Raw genomic sequence first — 18,508 nt, forward strand, 5'->3', positions numbered from 1 at the left:
TATAAACCTGAGAGTATAATATCTTGGAACCTTAGCAGCAGGCACCAATGAAAGTTGTGAAATCTTAGTCAAAAAAGGCAACAAATGTTTTATTTCTTCAATGCAAATTACTGTATTCACCACAAGCTAAAGAAGAGAACATATATATATATATATATTTATATATATTTTTGAATTTACGGAAGACTAAAGACATGGAAAAAATCCAGCACCCCAACAAGTACGGCCAGGAAGGAAATCAGCTCTGTAATAGGACAATTTAATGAACTACAAACAAGAAAGGGTGGGAAAGGAAGAAAAAAATGTGCATTGAATTTAAGACACTGTAAAACTCAGAAGACATATTTACTATTCAAGTATAAACTCAGTAAGGACTTGGCATAAATTGAAAGGCAGCTGCTGAGGTACACCATTATAAAATAAGTTCTATGAATTTACAATTCTACCTTCCAATTTTCTGGGAGAAAAAACCAAACTCTTGAAGGTCTTCACCAGAGACCCTGAGAGGGAATAACACTTTGGATGAAGACATAGTCAACAATCCATGATTGAATTTACTATTCAAAAACATGTACTTATTTTAAACAATAGGAATACATGCTCTCAGACTGTCCTCTAAGAGTTTTTGAGACTATTGGTTCAAGAGTTGCAAAGTATATTACTTCCAAAAACAATACTGATTTAAAAAAATTTTTTTAAACAAAAAACAGAGAGACCTCATTTGATGGTAGCTTAAAAATACCCTAAATACCAAATTTTCTCCACTCTAACATTGCGATTAATTTAAGAATTCCTCCTGCATTGTTAAAACATTTTTTCCTCACAAAATGTGGGTACTGAAATTGGATAGAAACACCATGAATGTGAAAATACCACCAATTTTCTGCAGTTAAAAAAAACTAGAATGTTCTTTGGAATCACTGAAATATCAAAAATTTGGGTTTTTTCCTACAGTCTGTGCACCTTCTTTCAGGCCCTCCACGTTGCTTGTAGTATTGACCTGTGTGATTCTAGTTTCATAGCTTCAAGTCTTGCAATATCCATGCTTAACACACCGGTGGCTCTCTGACCAATGGGAAGTTATGCTTAACCCAGAAACGCTGTCATTTACTTCTCCATAATGACTTTTGCCCAAAATAAAAACTTTAGAATATGAGACAAAACATCCTGTGTTAAACAATCAAATGAACCCAACCTGGAGAAATCCGGTGTGGTTTCAGCACTCAGGAGGGCATAGTCTCCTATTGTTTCTCATGGAAGTACCGCAGGCCTAGCTGTTAGCATGCAGCTTTCCTTGGCCTTAAAAGGAATTTCTCAGGGCTGCCAAGTTGGGTTAGATTCTAGGAGAATTTTGTCTTTGACAAACTATCATTTTTTAGCATAAAATCTGGCCATGGCTGTAAGTTTCAATGTGCGTACAACTGATTAGAGGATTTTTTTTTCTTTGTTTTTCTTTTCAACATTGGCTGGAATTGAGTAGAAGTAAGTCCATGATGCCTCTTCACGTGTGTCATGAAATATGAGAAATCTGTCTGACTCTAGACACTATTTCTTTACGACACAATGGGCAGGTCTCCAGTTGCAAGGCACAATCCATGCACAGGTCACTGAGGAGAAAGACATAAATGCCAGTTAGGTCAGTGCTTCAAAAGGTCAGACTGACGATCTGCTGACTCCACCTAAAATGTTAACAAGCATGTTAACTGAAAGGGTAATAATCGCACATGGCTAAAACAAAAAGTAAATATATAAACAGCAAGTCTCTCTTCCATTTCTGATCCTCAATCTTCCTCGTCTGAGGAATAAGTTAGGAGTTCATGTGCATTCTTCCAGAAAGTCTATATGTACATAGCCTATACATACAGATGTATATAAGTAGGTAGAGATACAATGCTATTTTTTCCCAGACAGCTAGCCATCTATCCCAATATCATTTGCCGAATAGTCCTTCTCTCACCACAGATTTGACATAACGCCTTTATCATATGTTAAATTTTTCTTTGTAATCAGTTCTATTTCTGGGCTTCTGTTCCATTGTTGTGTCATTCTTTTCACATACTGGGACAAAACTATTAACCTTTCTTTAAGTATAGTTGATTTACATTATTGTATTAGTTTCAGGCATACAACATAGTGCTTAAAATTTTTTATAAATTATACTCCAATTAAAGCTAGGGACTTCCCTGGTGGTCCAGTGGTTAAGAATCTGCCTTCCAGTGCAAGGGACGCAGGTTTGATCCCTGGTCGGGGAACTAAGAGCCCACATGCCGCGGGGCAACTAAGCCCTAGCGCCGCAACTACTGAGCCCTTGCCCCACAACTAGAGAGCCCCCGTGCACTGCAACCACTGAGCCCTTGCACTCTGGAGCCTGCACGCCACAACTAGAGAGAAGCCTGCGCGCCACAACGAAAGATCCCGCGTGCCTCAATTAAGACCGGATGCAGCCAAAAATAAATAAATAAATACATTAAAAAAAAAAGATATTGGCTATAGTCCCTGTGCTGGACAATATATCCTCGTAGCTTATTTATTTTATACATAGTAGTTCGTACCTCTTAATCCCCTGCCCCTATCTAGCCACCCCCCCTCCCCACTGGTAACTGCTAGTTTGTTCTCTATATCTGTAAGTCTGTTTCTGTTTTGTTATATTCACTCGTTTGTTTTATTTTAGATTCCACATATAAGTGATAACACACAGTATTTGTCTTTCTTTGTCTGACTTATTTCACTAAGCATAATACCTTCCAGGTCCATCCATGTTGTTGCAAATTTAACATTTATTTTAATATATTTTAAGATGTGGTAGGTAGGGTTGGTCCTCTCCATAATTCTTCTTTTTTAGAATTTTCTTGCCTTAGTATCATAAACTTTTAAGTTAGCATTTCTATTTCCAGAAAAAAAATAAAAACAACCCCAAAACCCATGTTTTCCTTTTTATATGGACCAAATTAAACTTAGAGTTTAGGGAAAACTGTCACTTTTACGACACTGAGAGGTCTTCCTATCCAAGACCAGATCCAGTTATTCAAGTCTTCTTTACATTCCTCGGTAGTTTAAAAGTTTTCTTCAGATAGGCAACCTATATTTCTTGGAATGTATTCTTAAGCTTTTTTTTTTGGCTATTGTAAAAGGGACCTTCAAATATTTGTTCTAATTGGTTGTTATTTATATATAGAAAGCTATTGTTTTAAGTTTTTTTTGAAACCAGCTAGCTTATTCAATTGTCACAATGATTCTAATAGACTTTTAGTCAATTCTCCTGATATCTACCTATGTAATCTATTATCTCCAAATGATGATTTTGCTCCTTTTTCCAGTTTTAATCCCTTTTCTCTTTCTTGTCTGTTTTAGCTTATACAATGCAAGTCACAGTGCTGATAGCAGGCATCCTTGTTTTGTCCCCAGCATCTCTTGCAATTCTTCCAGTGTGACACCATTAAAAAGATGTTAGTGTTCGGCTGAGATATATACATCTTTTATATTGCTAAGGAAGTATCCATCCATTCTTAATTTATACTATTTTATTCCCTACATCCATTTCTGTTTTGCAGTATTCCATCCATTTGGGACGGATACTGAATTTTAACAAATACCTTTTCAGCATTTTTGGAGAAAGTGTTAATTCTCTGCTCCACTGTCCCTTGGCCTATTTGGGAAATTATATGAGTTGATTTCCTATATTGTACTAACCTTGCATTCCTGAAATAAGCCCCCCTTGGTTGTGTTGCTGGGTCCTATTTGGTAATAATTTATTTAGGATTTTTAGGTTTATATTCATAAGTTTTCTTTCCTTTTTTTTTTTTAAGATTTTTTTTTTGATGTGGACCATTTTTAAAGTCTTTATTGGATCTGTTACAATATTGCTTCTGTCTTATGTTTTGGTTTTTTGGCCATGAGGCATGTGGGATCTTAGCTCCCGGACCAGGGATTGAACACACACCCCCTACATTGGAAGGCGAAGTCTTAACCACTGGACCACGAGGGAAGTCCCACATAAGTTTTCTTTTTTTGTGTGTTTTGTCAGCTTTTCATATGATTACGATGCAGGCTTTGTAAAAAGAATATTGTAGTCTTCCTATTATCTCTGTGGTCTCGAGAAGTTTAAACAGAATCTATCTATTCTCTGAAAGTTTGAAAGAATTCACCTGTGAAACCATCTGGGCTTAGTGCTTTTAGCAGCGGAGGCAAAGGTAGCTTTGATAATCATCTCAATTTCTTCTATGGTAACAGGAATGCTTAGATTTTCAGTCTCTTCTAGGGGTTGGCTCATGTCATTCCGTTTAGCCAGATTTCTCTTCTCAACCTCTACCCTTCTAAAATTGTTGTTGTTGCTGAAAGTGGGCTAAATTTTCTTATAATTCTTTTATTTCCTCTTCCAACTCTGTTTTGGATGTATCTAGGAAGGAGACTGTGGTCATACTTAAGATACCTGGTTCTAAGTTTTTAGATTTCAGCCCTCTTTCATGAGCCCTTATTGTGCACAAAACCACCAAGAAGGGCCAGAAAGCACAGAGATGAATAAGCCCAGATCCTGAGGCGTTCCGGGCTAGAGAGTTGATATAGAGGAATAATCACAGCTGGAGTCATTGTGCCTTTCTTTCAGAAGAGAGACTGGTATAGCTAGTGGTGAAATGAGATAAACTCACAGCATGTATGTCCCTTACCAGACGATTAGATAACAACACATTTCATAAGATGGCAAATGTACAGAGGCAGAGTCAGGGGCTCAGGCTGAGTCAGACCTGGGGGAGACAAACTGGGGTCCATCACTCCAGGCTCTGGACCCGTAGGCAACCTGCTAGCTAAAGCTATGTCAAGAATAAGAGCAAGGCAGGGTATGGGATGTGATGAATTACAGGGAGCTGGCCTGGAACATCAGCATAGGTATTGATCATATACAGTCAGCACACATGCCTGGGCTAGGCCAAGGCCAGCACACTGCCCAACTCCTCTTCCCCTTTCTAACCTTAGTTGGGATGGTCTTTTTAGGGACTGTCTTACTTGCTGCTCTTGCTGATGTTTTAGACACTCTGTTCTATAGGATCCAGGCTGCCCTTATCTCATACAACTGAAATGTGGTTAGATGGCAGGGAGGTGCTGCCATCTCAGTGCTTAGGAGGGTGAATAATAAGTAAATGAGAAGGCTCTAAAACTAAAAGGGATTTCCCAAGAGGCTCATAATTAGCATTAAACCTTCTACATTTTGTGAATAAAAACTGTGTTTAAACTATAGTGTTGAGTAAATTAAGTAAAACAAAAACAGGCCTTCCATATCAAGCAGCTGCTTCTATTTCAGGTACTTTCTGGAAGACAGCCATGTACTACTTGGCAAACTCTAATTCCTCATTCAGCCCACTTTGGATATTATAAACCTTGATGAACAGCTATGGAACTGGTAACACTGTAAAAAGCAATTCAGGAACAGGATGAAACTTTGTCTAATGTAATGTACAAAAGAGGAAATGACCAAACAAACCCTCTTACCTGTGTCCACATGGCTTCAATTGTGTGTCTGCTACCTCATCGCAACACAGGGAGCAGCAGTTTTCCCGGATACTAACTTGCTTCAACAGAGCAAGACGCCTGTGCCTGAGTAGAAAACACAGTTTGAAACTCATTTTGTCAACAAATAAATGGGGCCTCTTAGCAGTGATGCATACGAAGTGCCTTGAAAATGCTCTGTACATGTGAGTCTACCATGTATTCCTTAAGCTTTGTTCAGTAAAGTTTTCACACAAGACATCTCATTTCAATCTTACAATGATTTTCTAAAATAGAGAATGAAGGAGGCATGGTCATTCCCATTTTACAAAGAAAAGGGCAGGAAATGATTTGCATAAGGTCACAGACAAGGAAATGATTTGTATAGGTCAGACACAGTAAACAGATTCAGGAATCAAATTTAAGTCTTTTGGTTCTAAGTCCAGTGCTCTTTTTATTTTACCAGCAAATTTAAAAAAAAAATGTTGTTTATCTATCTATCTATCATCTATCTATCTATCTATCTTGGCTGTGCCGGTTCGGCACTCGGACTTCTTGGTTACGGCATGCATGCAGGATCTAGTTCCCTGACCAAGGATCGAACCCGTGCCCCCTGCATTGGGAGCGCAGAGTCTTACCCACTGGACCACCAGGGAAGTCCCTACCAGCACATTTTAATGTTTAAAGTCACACATCTCTAAGTGTTTGAGGAAACGCACAGAGCATTTCCCAAGAAAAATGCACACACACAATTTTCAAGGTGTTTATGACAGCTCATCATAGTCACCCTGGAAGTCCAGACACCTCGGGTTAGAACCCTCGCATTATACTTTCACTCAGCTTGGAATGGAAAAGCAGACATGCAGAACTGCTCTGCTGAAGGTACAGCCTGATGGATGGGCAAGAGAAACAGGAAACAAACATTCGTTCAATTCACATAAGGCCTTATTACGTGCCAGGCACTGTTCCAAGCTTTGGAGATTCAGCAGTGAAGAGAGGACTAAAAAAATATCCCTGCCTTCAGTGAGTTTACACTCCAGTGGGGGTAAAACAGACAATAAATCAGATAAAAAAGTAAGGTATGCAGAATTTTAAATGCTAATGAGTAGTGTGAAGAAAAAGAAAGCAGGGAGGAGAATAAGGAGTGTGTATGTGAGAGGCAGGGAGTTATAATTTTAAATACGGCAGCTAGGGAAGGTCTCACTAAGATGACATTTAAGTGAAGACATGAAGGGAGTGAGAGAGTGAGCCTTGTGGGCATCTTGGAGAGAAACTGTGATTTATGATAAATAATATATTTTGTTTACATCTGCATTCCTGGCACAGATTCCTAAAACCCTCCACGATTCATAAGTTAAGAGACCTAGAAAGGTCTTTTGTTCTGTTAATGAGGCGGCTTTTAAAAAGCCCCCTAGGTACCTAAGGATGGGACTGGGAACCAACCAGGTGATAAGAAGGTTGGAACCTTTCAGTTCCCTCCTCTCTCCTCTGCCCCACCTCCTGGGATGGGAAGTGAGCTGGAGACTGAGTTCAATCATCAAAGGCCAATGATTGAATGAACCAGCCCTGTGTAATGAAGCCTCCCTACCAACCCAAAAGGACAAGGTTCAAAGAGTTTCAGGGCTGGTGAACAAGTGAGAGGCAGGGAGATTGGCATACACAGATAGCCCGTTCCTGAGTTATATCCTATTATAATAAACCGGTAACCTAGTAAGAAGTAAACTGCTTTCCTGAGTTCTGTGGTGGTAGCTCTAGCAAATTAATCAAACCCAAGGAGGAGGTCATGGGAGCCTCCAATTTACAGCCAGTTGGTCATAACCTGGACTTGTGACTGGCATCTAAAGTGGGAGAAAAGAGCAGTCTTTGCAGGACTGAGCCCTTCACCAGTGGGATCTGATGCTATCTCCAGGTAGACAGTGTCAGAATCGAGTTAACTGCTCAGTGGTACTGGAAAACACACATCAGAACATTCTAGTAGCAGGAAGCATTGCGACAGCAGAACATTCTAGTGCAAAGGCCCTGGGGCTACAGTAATAGACCTGGTATGCTTCAGGAGCAGCAAGGAGGCCAGGATGGCTGAAAGAGCAGGAGCATATGGGAGAGGGTCGGAGGTCAGAGAAGTAATGGAGGAGAGGAGCGGACAAATCGTATAGAGTCTGCTAGGATTTAAGCTTTCACCTTAAGTGAAAGAGGAAGCCACTAGAGTCTTTTCAGCACAGAAGTGCATGATCTGATTTATGTTATAACAAAATCATTCTGGAGCTGTGCTGAATAGACCGAAGGGGGTTAAGGCAGGAACAGGGAGACTACAGTTTAAGGGCAGGGCAAGAACAATCCAGGTGGAAAATGATGGAGGCTTCAACCATGGTGGTAGCAGGGAGAGGGACAAGAAGTAGTTGGATTTGGGATATATTCTGAAGGCACAGCCCACAGGATTTGCTGAGGGATCTGTCGTGGAAATGGCAGAAAGTCATACCCTGCCTTGTCAAGGATACTCTAGGATTACAGCCAGGGAAACTGGAATGACAATGGAGCTATTAACAGAGATGAGGGAAAACTGTAAGAGAAGCAGGTGGTCGTGAGTGGATGACTTTTGTAGCTGAGAGGTGGGTACATGGTGCTTTATTGTACTATTCTTTTTTTCTTTTGTGTGTATCTGAAGTTTTCCATAATAAAAAGTTTAAGAAGAAAAAAAAAAGAATGAATAGAAGAAGAGATAGAGACAGAGAGGATTTACAATATAGAACAATTTACAAGATGCCAGATAGAAACAGGACCATGATCTCCTACCCTGAAGTCAGAAAAGAATACTATTACTATGAGTAAAAAAGGACCCCTTGGCATTAAGGAGGCCACTCAGTCTCCAACAACTCCTGTCTTGGTGTCACTGTCACAAAAAACAAAGTCTAGTGTATTATAGGACTGCCCTAGCTTGTAACTCTGCTGTTCTTATTCAAGGCAGGCTGCACTTTGGGCGCCAAAGTGAGGTGGTACCCAGAGAAGCTGACCATAAAAGAAGACTTTCCAACAGCTGGCGCCTATTGCCATCTGACTTTTGGAAAGTTTAATTCTGCAGGGGCGGTTAACTAAATGCTGAAGCAGTTTTAACCAAGGCCAGCCTCCAGGGGAACTCTTAGATGGATCGATTGTACCTTTCAGGGCGTATGTGAGAAGGCAGACTTGTTTATAGGCCACATCCAAGAAGATAGGCTACATAAAAAAAAATGATGGGGTATGACAGATGAGAAAGGTGTTACTTCACACTTTCACTAAGAGGAATCTGAAGTTCAGAATCCCTGTCAGGCACCGAGACAAGGTGAAGGGAAGTTCTAAGAATGAACCTCAGATCTCTGAGCTGGGATACAAGTGGCCCTTCTGTTCCTGGGATATTATGGAGGCTCTGCCGCTGCAGGCAGGGCTGTCGTCACTGTGTGACATTTTCTAGTTCATCTGGAAACTGCTGACTGAGGCACTCTCAAGTCTTGGGACACTGAGTCCAAGGGTGAAGTACAGTGCAGAAGGGCTCGTTACAAACCTGCTTTTTGAGCCAGAACAGGAGCTAGGATTACAACATTACGTTATAGATACCTTTAAGACCATAAAGGCCCAACACTGGCTATGTCATGGCCAGTGTGGTCTCCTTGACTGCAGATTCCTTACCTAGGCAAAATGATTTTCTCTTCAGCTGTTAGGAAGGCGTAGTCATTAAAAGTGCTAAATTTCATAGATGGTGGATATTTGAATGGTTTTGCTCCAAAATTGAACTCACATTGTTGATATGACATGAAACTAGCTGCAGCAAAAAATCCAGATCTACAAGTAAAAATGAACAGAGGTCAAGAGAATTCATAAAAACAAGATAAAGCTCATACACAAAGTGGAGTTCAGAAAGTGGGAATAAGTCATACCCGAGCAGAAAGAAGGGTGACATTCTGTTTATTAACCTAGACAGGACTGTGAACCAGAGAACATCCTGCTCTTACCTTCCTATATCAAACTCTGGGATAGTTTTAGGTAAGATCAAATGGGTCTCCAATTACTTGAAATACAGTGATTTCTCATCACAACTGACTACATAAATGGACAAAGTTTGTTTTTTTTTTCTGGAGAAAAGTACATTCCATGCATCTGCTCAAATTTTTGACTTAGAGAAGGTACTTACACAGTAGATGAAAAGACTTGCTTCTCAGGAGGCAGCTGGTTGCCATTTAAAAAGAAAATCATTTGCTTTTCATTCAAGTCTAACAGAAATCCTACTGTGTCTCCTAGAGGATAAAGTGAAACACTGTTAGGATATGGAGATTCTGCTGTCTCAGGGTTTTAATGTATTAAGTATTCATCGTTTTTGCTTCTCTGCAACTGATCTGACCCATTTACATCAATATTTGGATGTACCATTAAGAGGAAAATGCTGCCAACTAATCTATGAAAAGCCATCAATTGTAAGATGCATCCCAATTTCAAAGATGTGAAAATGTGGGGAAAATGTGCATTTTGGGATCAGTAAAATATGGTAAGATCAAAATCATTAACTTTTTTGCCTCTCTGGTGAGAGTTAAAACTCTGAGAGGGAATTCCCCGGCAGTCCAGTGGTTAGGACTCTGTGCTTTCACTGCCGAGAGTGAGGGTTCAATCCCTGGTCTGGGAACTAAGATCCTGCAAGCTGTGAGGCACAGCCAAAAAAACAAAACAAAACAAAACAAAACTGTCTGACATAACAACTGCCCCCAAACATGTTTTTTTTTTAAAGCATTCATATTCACTCATAAAGTTTTTGCTTTTTAAAATGTCAAAGGGACTTCCCTGGTGGCGCAGTGGTTAAGAATCTTTCTGCCAACGCAGGGGACACGGGTTCAATCCCTGGTTTGGGAAGAGCCCAAGTGCCACAACTACCGAAGCCTGCGCGCTTAGAGCCCTTGCTCCGCAACAGCATAAGCCATCGCAATGAGAAGTGCTCGCACCACAATGAAGAGTAGCCCCCGTTTACCGCAACTAGAGAAAGCCCGAGGGCAGCAAAAAAGACCCAATGCAGCCAAAAATAAATAAATAAATAATAAATTTATATAAATAAATAAATAAATAAATAGTCAAAGATAAATACATGAAATTATAAAGCGATGACAAGAAAAACTGACACTCAATGGTACTGGAGGAAAATCTGGCAATATATGGCAAAAGCCCTGAAATTCTGTATACCCTTTGCCAGAGAAGATTCACTTCTAAGGATTTATCCTGAGAAAATCCAGAATGGTTTATAATTTTTTTATAATAATAATTTTAAAAGGCAAAAATGTAACTGTCCAACCTTGAGGCATTGATTAATATAGTACTATTACATAATGGAATATTGAAAAGCCATTAAAAACAATGTTATTTAATAACCTGGAAAGCTGTTCAAGGCATAGTAAGTGTAACAACAAAAAATATACACCATACACAAAAATAAACTCAAAATGGATTAAAGACCTAAATGTAAGGCCTGATACTATAAAACTCTTAGAGGAAAACATAGGCAGAACAGTTTTTCACATAAATCCCAGCAAGATCTTTTTTGATCCACCTCCTAGAGTAATGAAAATAAAAACAAACAAATGGGACCTAATTAAACTTAAAAGCTCTTGCACAGCAAAGGAAACCATAAACAAAATGAAAAGACAACCCTCAGAATGGGAGAAAATATTTGCAAACAAAGCAACCAACAAGGGATTAATCTCTGAAATATACAAACAGCTCATGCAGCTCAATATCAAAAAAACGAACAACCCAATTAAAAAATGGGTGGAATATCTAAATAGACATTCCTCCAAAGAAGACATACATATGGCTAAAAAGCACATGAAAAGATGCTCAACATCACTAATTATTAGAGCAATGCAAATCAAAACTACAATGAAGTATCAACTCACACCAGTTAGAATGGCCATCATCAAAAAATATACAAACAATAAATGTTGGAGAGGGTGGGGAGAAAAGGGAATCTTCCCACACTTTTGGTGGGAATGTAAATTGGTACAGGCACTATGAAGAACAGTATGGAGGTTCCTTAAAAAACTAAAAATAGAGCTACCATATGATCCAGCAATCCCACTCCTGGGCATATATCAGGAGAAAACCATAATTTGAGAAGATACATGCATCCCAATGTTCATTTCAGCTCTATTTACAATAGTCAGGACATGGAAGCAACCTAAATGTCCATCAACAGAGGAATGGATAAAAAAGATGTGGTGCATATATACAATGGAATATTACTCAGCCATAAAAAAGAATGAAATAATGCCATTTACAGCAACATGGATGGACCTAGAGATTGTCATACTGAGTGATGTAAGTCAGACAGAGAAAGACAAATATTACATGATATCGCTTATATGTGGAGTCTAAAGTAAGGGTACAAATGAACTTATCTACAAAACAGAAATAGAGTTATAGATGTAGAAAACAAACTTATGGTTACCAGGGGGTAAGGGCGGGGGGAAGGACAAATTAGGAGATTGGGATTGACACATACACACTACTATATATAAAATAGATAACTAATAAGGACCTACTGTATAGCACAGGGAACTCTACTCAGTACTCTCCAATGGCCTATATGGGAAAAGAATCTAAAAAAGAGTGGATATACGTATATGTATAACTGATTTGCTTTGCTGTACACCTGAAACTAATACAACGTTGTAAATCAACTATACTCCAATAAAAATTTTAAAAATTATTTTAAAGGTAAATTAATAAAAAAAATACATATCTCTATATACACACTAGATTGTGTTTTAAAGAAATCTCTGGATGGAGGAATTACATGAGATTTTGGTTTCGTTTTGCTTTTTACCCCTATTTTCCAAATTTTGTAATAAACTTAAGAAATCTTTTAAAAAATCATTTAAAAAACAAACAAGACAGTCTTTGCAGACAGTGCCTCTATTTCATGCTTTGTTAAATGAAGAAGTGTTGGACTTCCCTGGTGGCACAGTGGTTAAGAATCCACCTGCCAATGCAAGGGACACGGGTTCCATCCCTGGTCAGGGAAGATCCCACATGCCGCAGAGCAACTAAACCAGTGCGCCACAACTACTGAGTCTGCGGTCTAGAGCCCGCGAGCCACAACTACTGAGCCCACGTGCCACAATTATTGAAGCCCACGTGCTTAGAGCCTGTGCTCCGCAACAAGAGGAGCCACCACAATGAGAAGGCTGCGCACCGCAACAGAGAGTAGCCCCTGCTCGCTGCAACTAGAGAAAGCCTGTGCGCAGCAACGAAGACCCAACGCAGACAAAAATAAATAAATTTATAACGACAACAAAAAAATATCAGAAAGGTATTTAAAAAAAAAAATGAAGAAGTGTTATGTTCCTTTAACCTGCAAACCCTTAAAATGAGGGCTTATGTCGGCTTTGCAGGTTTTTTCCTTTCCACACTATTAGTTAATTAAGAGAAGCTGTCCCCTCACAGCAAGGGTCAAATTCCTGCTCTCTTAGCATGCCTGAAAATTCAGTTTACATCTATAATGCTGATTGCGGCAGGAAACAGAGAGAGGGAAGCTTGGAGAAGAAGCTGGGCTATATCCCCCATCTAGCTCCAATGCTGGGAATAAAATTTTTCCGGAGGTTCTATCCCCTACCATATGACTCTATGTCTTCAGAACAAGGCAGTGCACCAGGAGGCCCCTTGAGAATACTACCCTCCAGTGCAGTGGTGCTGAAGCAGGGAAGCCCTGTTTTCACTGTATTTAGTTGGGGGTAAAAACACTCACTGTAAATTTTTTGGTATAAGTGTTTAACAAATCAACTGTGGCTCTAACTATGCTGTTTGAATCTTTCATTAATAAATGTTTTCATGGGTCTAGGGCGTTGGATATTGCAAAGCAGTTGGAAAAAAAAACTGAATGGGGCAAAAAAGATCATGCTGTTGATAAGATATATTCTTGCTAAAATCCTAGAGCCTTGATTGAGAGTCCTGGTAGCCTATGCCCCTGCAGCATCCTGAGCCCGATGTCTGGAGAAATGAGGCTGGGCAGAAGTGTTTGAGACTAACAGTACTCAAGTCACCCTTAAAAGCTGCCCTAGAGAGCCCCGGAATGTGTCCACTGAATAGTGCCGATTCTCTGAAAATAACTTTATTTTATTGGCATTACAATTTCAGTGTCCTCAATATCTCCACGGCTGCTTTGATTTAAGACATATACCCAGAGAGGAAACTAGAATTCATATTAATCTTAAGATGATCATTTTCCCACTAAATTAAGAATTTTATAGTCTGAAATGCTTTGCTAAAGGAAGGGCTCCATCAGAGGTGACTATCAGGAGAGTACGGTTCACATCTATGGTAGGGGATACAAAGGCTAATATCCCTTTTCACATTTACTCTTTTTCCATTAAAAGATTTTAAAGCCTAACATAATAAATGCCTCATCATAACCAGATGTCTTAACCTAATTAATAAATTCATGATGGAGAGGAATGAATACCTTCTTTCCAGCAGGGGTGTTGGTGAGGCTTACTTCTGGCGTTGTACCAAATCAGCTGCCGGCAGCCATCGTATGCACAGGAGTATTCGTCATCCCCAATGCCGTAGCCTTCCTGGAGGGAGAGAGGGCCCAGAAGATTAGCAAGGCTCTGCCTGATGTGTTCTGAGAAAACAGAGTGTATCTTTTATAACCATTAACCTGGTGGCTAGAATTCTAAGCTTTTTGGATGAAGGGAGAGAGCCTACAGTTCTTGGAAGATACCAAAATTCTGACATAGAGTCAGAATAGAGTGTGACTTCACCAACAAATTTTTCCCAAGTTTCATGTCTGTTAGTTCATTTAATTCTCATGAACCACCTTGAGGCTGGTGGTATTATATTCCATTTTAAGAGGAAATAAGGCTCAGAGAAGTCAACCAGCTTGCCCAGGGACATGTTACTAAAAAAGTCAAGTTTGGACCTTGGAATTTTCTGATTCCAAGGCTGGTGTGGGCAAACACCTTTCTTTCATGTAGTACACTTCAAAACACCCACGTGCTCAGAGATTTCAAAACTGGAGACAACAGAAGGTTACAGTGGGTAATCAGCTAATAGGTATTCTGAGATATCTGAACATCACACAGGTCCTTGGCAGCTTCTTTTATTACTTACTGCCTTTTAATTATTTCACAATTATTTTATTGTTAACATAAAAGGGTAGGTGGGATCTTAAGAAATTATTTTGAGCACTTATAAGAAGAAAACAGAAAATACAGAGAAAACATGCAGATCAGACAACTGCTATCTTTAAGGCTCAATGGTGAAAGATTCTAGTGGAGAAAGGCATTGAAAATGTGGGCTGAATCCAAGTAAGATCTCAGATCCTGGTGATGGTCTGCTTATTCTATGCGACAATGAAGTGAGGAGATAGATTGGAAAAAGGGCTCCAAGATGCTTCTTGACTACTCGGACCACAACATACTGAACTTGGATGAGTGTTCTCCAAAGTGAGGCTTCTGAATTAGCTTCTGAATGCACTATTCAGACTATTCAAGAGTTAAATGAACTTGCATAAGTTCTCAGCGTAAGGCCGAGAAGATATTCACCAGTCTATTAGAAAAAACACCTTGCTATTCCTTTCAAAGCCTGAACAAATAAGTAAAAACTTATTTTTTATTTGTGGGTGTTGGGGCATAGGCAAAAGGCAAGCAATTCTTTTCTATCTTTCCTTTCTAATGTCCTATGAAGTCCTCCACTGAACACTTGAAAGAAATTCCTAGAAGATTCCCAGCCACCAAGAATTGGTTAAGAGCAGACTTTACCATGCAATGTCTTCTATGCCTGGATGAATTTCACAGTAGAGTGGCATTTGGAGACAGAGGGGGAACTCTAATCATTCTAACCACAGATCAACTTCTACAGGCTAAGAAGTAGGTGCCTCTGCTAAGCAGAGATACACTTTATTATTTTTTTAAATTTATTTATTTTATTTATTTTTGACTGCGTTGGGTCCTCGCTGCTGTGCACGGGCTTTAGTTGCAGCGAGTGGGTCCTCGTTGTGGTGCGTGGGCTTCCCATTGCGGTGGCCTCTCCCGTTGCGGAGCACGGGTTCTAGGCACGCAGGCTTCAGTAGTTGTGGTGCCTGGGCTCAGTAGTTGCGGCTCGCGGGCTCCCGAGCACAGGCTCAGTAGTTGTGGCACATGGGCCTAGCTGCTCCATGGCATGTGGGATCTTCCCGGACCAGGACTCAAACCCATGTCCCCTGCATTGGCAGGCGGATTCGCAACCACTGAGCCACCAGGGAAGCCCAGAGATACACTTTAAAAAGTCCTTTGAGCTCACATACCAAAGAGCAGTCCAGATGTACTACACCCTCTTTCAATGTGAAAATATTCCCAGCAGAACTATAACTATGGTCTCCATCAGCTGAGGCAGATAAATGAGAGAACAGTGTAGCTAGCTTGGTACTTGGGGTGATTATTTTGATCCGCCTGTTTCTGGTCATGTATACTTTAGTAATGGCAACATTACTAAAAACAAACAAAAAAAAAGCGTTTATCCATAGTTTGTTGTTTAGGAAATATACTGACTCCTACCCTATGTGGTGGACACCATCTTTTCTTCTGCTCTCCAGTATCCCTACCACTTCCTGCTATGGGGAATGTAATGAAGATGCAGTGTCCTGCCTCCTGCTCTGGAGATGGAGGGGTATGATGTGACCTTGGCCAACCGGACCCTCCCATCAGACACCTAGTGTCTGTGACCCCACATGGAGGAATGGTTAGGACCTTTGTGGCAGCAGTGTTGGCATCCTGGTCCCTAAAACACTGGCTGTTGTACTTCTTGTGTCTTGGCCTCTGACGCTGCCTTGGAGCCTGTCTGGTTCCCAAACCCCTCAATAGTCTGGGAGCCCCCAGTAGGCTTCCAAGTCATTCTTTTCCTGTTTAAGATAGCAGAGTCATTTTCTCCATGGCAAGAGGCTTCAACAGGGAAAGAAGCACGGGCTGCCTCGACAAGGGTTTGAATTGTTCGCCAGCAGTTGGAGGCTAGGTGACTTTGGGCAAGTTTCTAAATTAATTTCTTTTAACTTCATTCTCATCTTTAAATGGGAGAATAATACCTTCCCAAACTCTCAAAAAGATTAGAGATGAGTATGTGAAAGACCTGTCACATGGCAGATGCTCATGAAAAGGCAAAAGATATTTTAGATAAGTCCAAATGCACCCTTGGAGACTTGCTCCTCCCAAACCCCCATAAAGATATACAAGATAACTATTCTCTAAGTGACCTGAACAAGAACTATCCTTTAGCTTCTCAGATTAATGATCTATGTCCAAGCCCAACACTTTGATCATCTTTTCAAAACCGAAGCCCAAGCAGTAGGAGTTAAAATAAGTCTATGAACAGACTTCAAATTTTTAGAAGCTGCGTGTATCCTAGGAATGACTTATTCCATAAAACCACACCCTATCTGTACAGGCAAAAAGATTCAGAATCACCAGAACAATGTCCATGTGAAGCAAAGTTGTAAGTATGGCAACATCATTAAAATCCTACATTTGGGGAAAGATACATCAGACTTCACCATTTTCTAACCAACCAGTACTTGAATCAGGGAAAAATGTTTCGTTTTTGTTTGTTTGTTTGTTTGTTTTAATTTTATTTATTTTATTTTATTTATTTATTTATGGCTGTGTTGGGTCTTCGTTTACTGTGTGAGGGCTTTCTCTAGTTGCGGCGAGCGGGGGCCACTCTTCATTGCGGTGCGCGGGCCTCTCACTATCGCGGCCTCTCTTCTTGCGGAGCACAGGCTCCAGACGCACAGGCTCAGTAATTGTGGCTCACGGGCCTAGTTGCTCCGCGGCATGTGGGATCCTCCCAGACCAGGGCTCGAACCCGCGTGCCCTGCATTGGCAGGCAGATTCTCAACCACTGCGCCACCAGGGAAGCCCTCGTTTTTGTTTTTTAAAGAAAGAAATTAAGTCTATCAAGCAATCTGGAGGGTAGGAAGATAGTATGTTAAGCCTCTTAACTTGAGAAGCCAAAGTTGTTGCAACTATATGGCAGAAATTAGCTTCATCCATCAGATAAAATGATCTAGCTTCATTGGCCATTAAAAAAAAAACAGTCTGCAACATTCAGTCTCAAATATACTACACTCAGACCTGTAGTGTGCTGCCAAATTAGGAGAGGCACATTTTATATCGAAGCTTTCTCCCGAGAGGAATCCACATTTCTTCTAGTTCCCGAACAAATCTTTACTTCCAAATGAGACTAGCTACTTCTCTGAGACTCTCCCCACTTTCAAATGCAAAGAACACAACTATTGTAGAATAGGAAGGGGACTGAATTCTAGTCCTAGTTTCTTTTTGTCCCAGTCTTAGTCTCAGTTTTCTCATCTGTGAAATGGAAACTGTGACAGTAAAAACTGTTGTGGGAATCAGATGATAGGCTCTAAAATGAAGGTGCTCTGGAAATTAAGATTTTTTTTTTTAAGTCCTAAAAAATCATCTTGAGGACATCATTTGGGGCAGGCTGTCAGTGTAACTGATACTGTCTTCTTTAAATTAGTGCCCAAGTTGGGCACTAAAAGACTAACTGGCATTGCTCTCCAGACCCACTTACTTCTGACTACACGGTGCCACAAAAAAGCCCCATCCTTCCAGGTTTTAATTAAGGCCTAGTGGACTAGGAAGAGCTGCATCAGGGAAGGTTCCCAACAAAGCAATGGCAGACTGGGGTCCAGTTTTCCGTCCTGGACAAAAATCCAGACCTGACCTCTCCCTGTGCCCTCTTCCTCCAATTTGTCTCTTTCCAGCAAGGAGTTTAGTAAAATGCCATGAACAATTCCAGGATGCTGTACAGCCTTGTTGAAAGGGCACTTTAGAAACTAGCTTTATGGGAGGCAAGTTTTAGTTTGATTTTGTTGGATCACTTCTAAAACCCATCCCAGGACCTTACATATGGGATGGGAGGCTATTATTTAGATTAACATAAAAAAAAAAAATCTAAGGGACTTTTCCCAGCTCAAAGGGTAAAAATCATATGTCCACAAAATATTCCTGATCAAAACTGGATT

The 18,508-nt window shown here is 40.3% G+C and overlaps 1 protein-coding gene across 2 annotated transcripts in view; it reads right to left on the reverse strand.

Moving 5' to 3' along the window:
• RSPRY1 (ring finger and SPRY domain containing 1) overlaps positions 1–18,508 on the reverse strand; it is a 50,029-nt gene that overhangs the window by 3,446 nt on the left and 28,075 nt on the right. The window contains exons 11-15 of one of the 2 annotated variants that reach the window (XM_068527522.1): positions 13,952–14,063; positions 9,644–9,746; positions 9,142–9,294; positions 5,485–5,589; positions 65–1,607 (exon numbers count right to left, since the gene is read on the reverse strand). In XM_068527522.1, the coding sequence (XP_068383623.1) occupies positions 1,511–1,607; positions 5,485–5,589; positions 9,142–9,294; positions 9,644–9,746; positions 13,952–14,063 (570 nt within the window). In that variant the 3' untranslated portion in view covers positions 65–1,510. Of the gene's footprint in view, positions 1–64; positions 1,608–5,484; positions 5,590–9,141; positions 9,295–9,643; positions 9,747–13,951; positions 14,064–18,508 lie in introns of those variants that run through there. The other variant, XM_068527523.1, reaches the window with a different exon arrangement.

Source organism: Eschrichtius robustus, chromosome 19 (genome assembly GCF_028021215.1).
Source record: "Eschrichtius robustus isolate mEscRob2 chromosome 19, mEscRob2.pri, whole genome shotgun sequence".
Classification (NCBI taxonomy): Eukaryota; Metazoa; Chordata; class Mammalia; order Artiodactyla; family Eschrichtiidae; genus Eschrichtius; species Eschrichtius robustus.